At 44.3% G+C, this 7,160-nt stretch overlaps 3 protein-coding genes across 3 annotated transcripts in view; 1 reads left to right on the top strand and 2 right to left on the bottom strand.

Annotated features, from left to right (window-relative positions):
- The window catches only part of LOC113218331 (nidogen), a 29,920-nt gene extending 29,204 nt beyond the window's left edge, over positions 1-716 (bottom strand). Inside the window, exon 1 of the mRNA XM_052267396.1 lies at positions 403-716. Coding sequence (XP_052123356.1) covers positions 403-663 — 261 coding nt within the window. The 5' untranslated portion in view covers positions 664-716. The remainder of the gene's footprint in view (positions 1-402) is intronic.
- A 1,281-nt stretch (positions 717-1,997) lies between these two features.
- On the bottom strand, positions 1,998-5,300 carry LOC113218342 (out at first protein). Its single transcript, XM_026438647.2, has 5 exons — positions 5,041-5,300; positions 4,609-4,722; positions 4,390-4,524; positions 4,128-4,311; positions 1,998-4,040 (listed from the first exon to the last, which is right to left on the bottom strand). The coding sequence occupies exons 1-5, from the start codon at positions 5,152-5,154 to the stop codon at positions 3,778-3,780; spliced, it is 810 nt and encodes a 269-aa protein (XP_026294432.1). The 5' UTR covers positions 5,155-5,300; the 3' UTR covers positions 1,998-3,777.
- Positions 5,301-5,475: 175 nt separating this feature from the next.
- LOC113218326 (OTU domain-containing protein 5-B) overlaps positions 5,476-7,160 on the top strand; it is a 5,435-nt gene continuing 3,750 nt past the window's right edge. Inside the window, exons 1-5 of the mRNA XM_026438627.2 lie at positions 5,476-5,737; positions 6,198-6,346; positions 6,428-6,620; positions 6,693-6,848; positions 6,930-7,086. Coding sequence (XP_026294412.1) covers positions 5,609-5,737; positions 6,198-6,346; positions 6,428-6,620; positions 6,693-6,848; positions 6,930-7,086 — 784 coding nt within the window. The 5' untranslated portion in view covers positions 5,476-5,608. The remainder of the gene's footprint in view (positions 5,738-6,197; positions 6,347-6,427; positions 6,621-6,692; positions 6,849-6,929; positions 7,087-7,160) is intronic.

Below are 7,160 nucleotides of genomic sequence, written 5' to 3'. Positions count from 1 at the left end.
CCGCCGGGGCAGCGTCAACGTGTTTGCGGACGTTTATCTCCGTGCGGCTCTCAGCTCTCGGACCGGCTGCATCCGAAAAGCGCGTGCCGTCGCACTTTTGTACCATTATTCACTCGCGTATCCCCGCAAACGCCTTGGAGACGACCGAACCACCGGCGTGGGAACCAGACCACGGGGAGGAGGCGGCGTGGCTGTGGCTCCGAGACACTCCCCTGCGCGCACAGGGGCAACGCTCTGTGGTGGACCCCCTCGAGCCGTCCGCGTGGTCAGGGCCGAGGGCTTAACCGAGGGCTGGACCGAGGGCTTAACCGAGGGCAGAACGGAGGGCTGCACCAAGGGCTGCACCGAAGGCTTGGCTGAGGTCTGAGTCGAGGGCTGAGCTAAGCACATGACGACACTTACGAAGACGCTCTCGTACTGCGCGTCGTAGAAGCTGATGGGCACGCGGAGGCGGACTTCCCTGCTGGAGCCTTCCTGGGGTCCGGCCCTGGCGGCGCTCGGTGGCAGCGTCTGGCTGCCATTCGCCCGGGGGCCGTAAGGGTAGAACTCGCTGAGGGGCACCGCGGCGACGGCCTGCAGCAGGGCGGCCAGGGCGCACAGCAGCGCTAGCAGGGGTTGCAGCGGCAGGGCGGGCCCGGGCCCCGGGGTGCGTCGCGGAGCCATCACCGATCACTTTGTCGACACCGACGCGTCGCGACTGAGGCCCGCTCGACTGGCGTTGGTCTGCGGGATGCGTTGCGAGGCGGGGGAGGGCGGGGAGGGGTCGGGTCGCGTGAGGAGTACCACCGCGGCGGCGATGGACTCGGGCGGCAGAGGCAGAGGCGGCACTCGGACGCGTCCCCTCCCCGCGCGCGGCCCTCGCGGCGCGCACCCGCGGACCCGCGCGGCCTGCCTGCGGGCGGGGCGGCTGCTGCGGGAGAGTCGCAGCGGCGGCGACTATGCCGATCCGATTCGCGACGAGTCAGCTCCAAAGTCACTCCTCGGCCCGGCTCCGGCTCTCCACTCCACTCTCGCGATAGAGGAGCAAAACCGTCAAGGGAGTCCGAGCGTTTGCTGCAAATGGGGGAGTAAAAATGTGGTAAAAGTGTGAGCCGGGGAAGCAGGGGGAACTCCAGTCAATTTAAAGCCACGCCCCGCGCCGCCCCGCCCGCGCCCCGCATCCCCACGGTTGCCATACATTCTTATTAGCTGCTGCACAACACACAGATGTGGGCGCGCGGCGCGGTCGGGTCCGGTCGGTGGGCTTGTCTAGAGGCTCGCCCGCCCCGGCGGCGGCCCGCCCCGGCGGCCCCACATTAGTTTATGGGGCTCATGGCAGCCAGTAAGTCCTGCCTGTATCACGCCACTGTGTCGCTGGCTGGCTGGTGCCCGCCAATGCCCGACATTGTACTGAAATGCGATCGAATAAAATAAAAGGGGGAAAGGGGGGGGGTCACTTTTCCAGGGTGTCCAGCAATGCATGACCACATTGTGGTCACCTTGTCGTCAAGGTACCGCCACAATCGTGAGGATTTCTCTTGCCATTGATTTGGGGTTGGGGGGGAATGCAAGTTGTGGATGCCGGCCGAGGCTGGAATCACTAGAGTGTCCTTAGGATCCCATGGCTCGTGAGTCGGCCGGGCCGGCGGCCGGTTGCTAGCCGTGCAGGCCCCGTCCTTGGCCCTTGGCGCCACCAGGGCACGTCAGGGTGACGCTCGCCATCGCCATTTGGTCCGCACCACACACGACGCGGCAATGCGCACTGGCATCGCCAGCTTCATCAATTGAAGTCTGTCTGACACTACATTTAACGTAAGTACGGCAGGGCAGGGCGCGCCGGCTGCGAGATACAAAGTAGGCCCCGGGTGTTCTCGTCTGGTTGACGACAGTGCGGCACTTTGAGCTTTGGAGGAGCATATTGGTTCCGCATCGATACGAGACGTCCGGGATTCTAGAACACACTAGTTCTTGCAGTGCTGAATTGTCGGGGCCATGGCTCTAATGACATTGGCATCAAAGATTTCTGTGGTAAGGCTTTATTTATCAGGTACAAAATGTAAAAAAATTAGTAATCTGCGATGCACAACAGGCAAAATATGTACAATATCAATTTTAAATTACAATACAATAAATGGCACTTAGAGTCAAATCTTAACATAGTACATAGGACATCAGATAAAACTAAGCACCCGCTGTCAGAAAAATGTCTTCAGTTCTTTGTCATTACTTAGGGCATGGAAAAAAAAGAAGAAAAAATACATATCCATTGTGCCTAGGGCCTACAAAAATATTGCTCCCTGTCAATAGCTACAAATGGACCAAGAGACCTCACTCCCTTGCAGATTATTAGAACTAAAAATCAAATTCTTTTATCTTGTGAGTACAAAGAAACATTAGAAAGAAACCAAACAACCTGACACAATGGATGCTTACGATGCATTCAAAATGTAAAAGACATAAGGACACCTTTCCAATTTTCAAACTTGTACACACAATAAATAACAGAATTGCAGCACAACATTCTGTCCAAGCAGCACATTTATGACAATCAGATAGGCCAGCATGCGTATTATTTTCTCAAAACTACAGAGATCAAAAATATTTGAAAACAACACTTCTCTCAATTGTCAAAATGTATTTCTTATACCTTCATAGGCAATCAAGATAGGTAAATAAATTTATACCTAGCTAGCAATGTTTCCATTTATCACATAAATTGGATCAAAACCACTGTAATTTGGTAGTTTAAGTGCAGAAGTTTAAAAGTGAAAGACAATATATACTCTAGTCTAGAAACACAATACAGAATATTGCAAGGATCTTGCAATGCAAAATGCAAACCAACATCTGAATTAAATATATGAGTGACTTCAAGTTCTCTGATCTGCTATCCTGCATCGTGCATGATCATGATGGATTAAGTATCGGTGAAGCCAGTGAAGCTGAAGCCACGCCGCCATTTGTTTTGGGTAATCTTATAGCTTGAAGCTAGCTTAAGTTCTCAGATTAATCAGATTACCCATCAAATGATGGGGTGGCTTCAGCTTCACTGGCTTCACCGAGACTAAATCCATCTTTACAAACAAAACAAAACAAAACCAAACCAAAAAATTGCAATGAAATACATACTTTCACTCATTCTATTCAAACATTGTTTTGAAATTTTTTTTTCAGAAACTACTCTGATAATCTACACAGGTAGACAGCAAATTTGAAATCCATCAACTGTACCAACAATGTTTGCAATTAAAAAAAAAACACACACACTTTCTTTCTTCACTAAGATAAAATAATGAAGTTTCATAATCTAATACCAATTTGAATAAAATATGTCATGGAAAATAATTTTGAACAAATATATTCACATAGCAAGAAATATTCAATTTAACAAACCTTACAACTATTGTATCACAAAAAGGTAGGACACTGCTGGTGGAGTACAAGCACAACTGTATTGCAAGTGATAGCCGATCAGATTTTAAACTAAAAATATCACTTGCTTTGATCTTCAGATAACAACTTCAATAGTGACACTCAATAAGACAAACATAAAGAGTCAATATGAATCAAAACTCAATGTACATATAGTAATGCAGTATATATTGGACGTACTACATTCACTCATTTCCAGCAAAATAAATAAATAATAATAATAATAATAATCTTACCAGAAAACTATACTAGATATAAAAGAAACAGTTTGTGGAGTCAGTGAGCCATCTTTATCCACACAACACTTCAGTCATTTCCAACAAAGAGATGTGTTTGTGATGAGAAAAGCCCACTGTATGGCCGGGGTCATTCATCCCAGAGGCACATTTGCTTTTGTGAAACATAATATGCAAAAAGGTTGCATTTCCGGCAGGTCTTAATTCCACAGCGATATGATGCATCACTCTTCCCTTTGCAATACTTTAATGAGCATGGATACCATCCAATACACATTTCAAGATGACAGGTGCATGGTTTCCACATGCTTGTGATCTCGATACATCGAGGAGGAGATGTATTCTCCACAGGAAAAGGAGAGACTGATGAAAGAAGAATAGACATAGATGCACCTGTAGAAAAGTCAATAAATTCATGAGGACATGTGTAATTGAATGAGGCTCAGGACAGATGGCAGTTTTAAAGAGTGTCTTCCTCACCTGGTTGCTCTGACCAAAGTTTAAGATCTGCTTGTCTAGTATATGTAGCATCTTTGGCCTCTGTACATAGATTTACTATGTGTTTGGATATTACTCCAGATCTAGATGTGTCAACAAAGAGATCCATAGTGAAGTTATGTCTTCCCCGGTCTTCTTCAGGCATTCGTACAGTGCCTGGATTTTTCTGAGAAAATAAAAACAACTGTAACAACTGAATTACATAATAATAATAATAACAAAACTGCATGTCCAAAGTGGGTACCTGTCTGAGCTTTGCCATAGCATCTGATGATATAAATTCAGCCTTTTCTATGTGAGAGACAAAGCACATAACCTGGTACTGACTTTGCCCTCTTTCTTCTTCGCCTAGAACAAGGGCCTTCAAAATTTGAACATTCTGGAATGAGATAAAATCAATTAATTATAAGAAAAACACTGCACATTTCATAGACGCACTTTTATAACTAATCTGATGCCTTACCTGTCTAAAATCAATTAATTGGGTGACTAAAGTGCCATCTGACCTCTGAAATTCAAGTGTGACTACATCTTCCGTGACATTCGATGTGATTGTTTCCTGCAAGACGTCACCACCCTGTAAACAAGGTTGTAGAGATGGTGTTATTTGAGATAAACGCCAATTAAACAACTTAAATTTTAAAACTTCATATTTTGGAAATTAATAACATAACGTTAAGTACTTAAAAACGAATACAGCTTAGAGAACTATTTATTATTTTTTTAAATGATCCACAACTGATATTAGGTTATGTTTGAATGAGACGCATACATGACTATTGACGGAATCAAACAATGGACGATGAACAGCAATTTTTTTAACATGACAGTACACGAGCCAAGTTAATTCAGGAGCAGTACGAAGATTGAAATTGCATTGACGATGTGTACGAACCTGATTTTTGACATTGATGAGAAGCTGAGTATTCCCATCCTGAAATAGGTAACAGAGATACACCAATGCTAAAAAGCGACTTGAACACGTAAATGCAGTTCGACGAATTCTCATGTTGATGCTATAAATCTGTGTTTATCGACATGGCTAGCTTGTTGCTGTTTTCACAAAGTTTAATCACGGACAAAAAGTATGGTTTCTGCCAAAAGACGTCGTCTGCAGTGAGAAACTGCTGTACTGTCAGTTTGTTGGCAAAGTGAGAAAAGTCTCTATTCCACAAAATATTATGCAAATAGTATGTAGTCAAAACGGTTAGATATTAAAATACAAAGACACTTTTTTATTTCTAAAAATTTAAGGCGAGCCTGAAAACTATTTATTTACTAACAATCAGACGCTACGCGCATCGAAAGAGAGTCTTGCCGTGTTGTTGGCCGTCCTGTTCTGAAAGAACGACAAACTCCATTTTGTGCTCGTTATCCCGTCATCTCAACTTCCAGAATTGTTAACATTTTTTCAATTTTCGGTGCTAATTTAATGTTGAAAGAGGTATTGGTAGGCTGCAACAATGACTATTTTGTCGAAAAAGAAGACTTCTCAAGGAAAATCTGAGCCAGAAGCAACCGAAACGTCAAATCATCATGCAGGAACTCTCGCTCTAAATCATCAGCATGGATCGATGCCAAATCACTCCCAGGTTCGTATATTCTTAGGTTAGAAACTGCCATATTTCAGCACAAACAAGGCTTCACACTTATGTTCTGACCTCCCACTACACACCCTCCCATATTTCCTTGTTCCTAGCTTCTATTTGAGGGCTGAAGTGATTGCCCAATCATGCACCTGTTTACTTTGTGTTGTCATTTTGTGAATGTTTTGTTAATGTTCCAGTCTCCTCTCAAAATATTTTTAAAATGTAGTTATTATGAAGATCCATTGTTACGGTACTGCAAGTGCAGGGTCTTCAGTTTTTCTATCTGCTCATCCTGTGGTTTCCTCTGCTGTAATACTTCTCAAGATTGCTAACCTACTTAATGTATTACACATTGTCCCAATTGCTCTTTGTGACTTCTTATTCAATATCTCATCCTTGACATGTCAGCATTAAGTAACTTGTGTGTTTTGTTGTTTGCTTCATACCAATATTTTCGTTGTAGCAAAACAATGAACCTATGAGTCATGATCGTTTGGGATCACCTCTGTGTTGGCCTCTGCAAAGAGAAGAGAAACGGCCTCAGCTCAGTTCGAGTTCACATGACAGTGGCCCTAGCCACAGTAAACGAAGACACCGAGCTAGTCCTCACAGGTAACATTTGTTTGTTGATACAGTTATTCAATTTGTTAAACTGTCATGTTGCTCACCAGTCCCCTATGCCCCACCATACAGAACTACCCGTAGCAAGCTGAGAGATCGTGAGCGCAATGGTACTGCTTCCCCTCCTCCCAGCTCTTCACCCAAGGCAGGGCCTTCTGATGCTCAACACATGGAAGATTATAACTCTGCCTCATGTGGTTATAATAGTGGTGATGAATATAGCTTTTGTGAATCTCAAGATCTGACTGAGGCTGAGTGGCAAGAGGTAAATATATTTTGATATTTTTCATCTGTTCAAAATTGCCAACCACTGACATAACTCTTCTTTTTCTTGTAGAGAGATCGTCGCTTTGAGAAACTGATGTGTAAAAGAGGCTTTATAATTAAGGAAATGGGGCAAGATGGGGCTTGTCTCTTTCGATCTGTTGCTGATCAAGTCTATGGAGACCAAGAGATGCATGCTGTTGTGCGCAATCACTGCATGGACTACATTGTAGGAACTATGCCTTAGAGATTGTGGAATTCTTATCTTTTATTCTACTTCTCTGGTTTTCATTATTCTTTGTTTTTTCAGGCTGCAAACAGGGATTTTTTTTCTCAGTACTTGACTGAAGATGTTGGATCTTATGTCAACCGTAAAAGAAAGCATAATGTCCATGGCAATCACATTGAAATGCAAGCTATGAGTGAAATGTACAATCGTCCAGTGGAAGTGTTTTGCTATCGTAGTGGTGAGTTATAAATTGTTATATATTTGTTTTTTACAATCAATCAAATCAATACTAAATGTTGTCTTTCTTCCTCC

Source organism: Frankliniella occidentalis, unplaced genomic scaffold (genome assembly GCF_000697945.3).
Source record: "Frankliniella occidentalis isolate FOCC.00 unplaced genomic scaffold, Focc_3.1 Scaffold4, whole genome shotgun sequence".
In the NCBI taxonomy this organism is placed as follows: domain Eukaryota; kingdom Metazoa; phylum Arthropoda; class Insecta; order Thysanoptera; family Thripidae; genus Frankliniella; species Frankliniella occidentalis.
This window is presented reverse-complemented; position numbering and strand designations above follow the sequence as displayed.

Coding starts and splice junctions, on each gene's coding strand:
- LOC113218342 (XM_026438647.2), bottom strand. CDS start 5,154: ATGAGAATTCGTCGAACTGCATTTACGTGTTCAAGTCGCTTTTTAGCA. Junction 4,723..5,040: donor TCATCAATGTCAAAAATCAG/GTTCGTACACAT, acceptor CCTTGTTTACAG/GGTGGTGACGTCTTGCAGGA. Junction 4,525..4,608: donor AATTAATTGATTTTAGACAG/GTAAGGCATCAG, acceptor ATCTCATTCCAG/AATGTTCAAATTTTGAAGGC.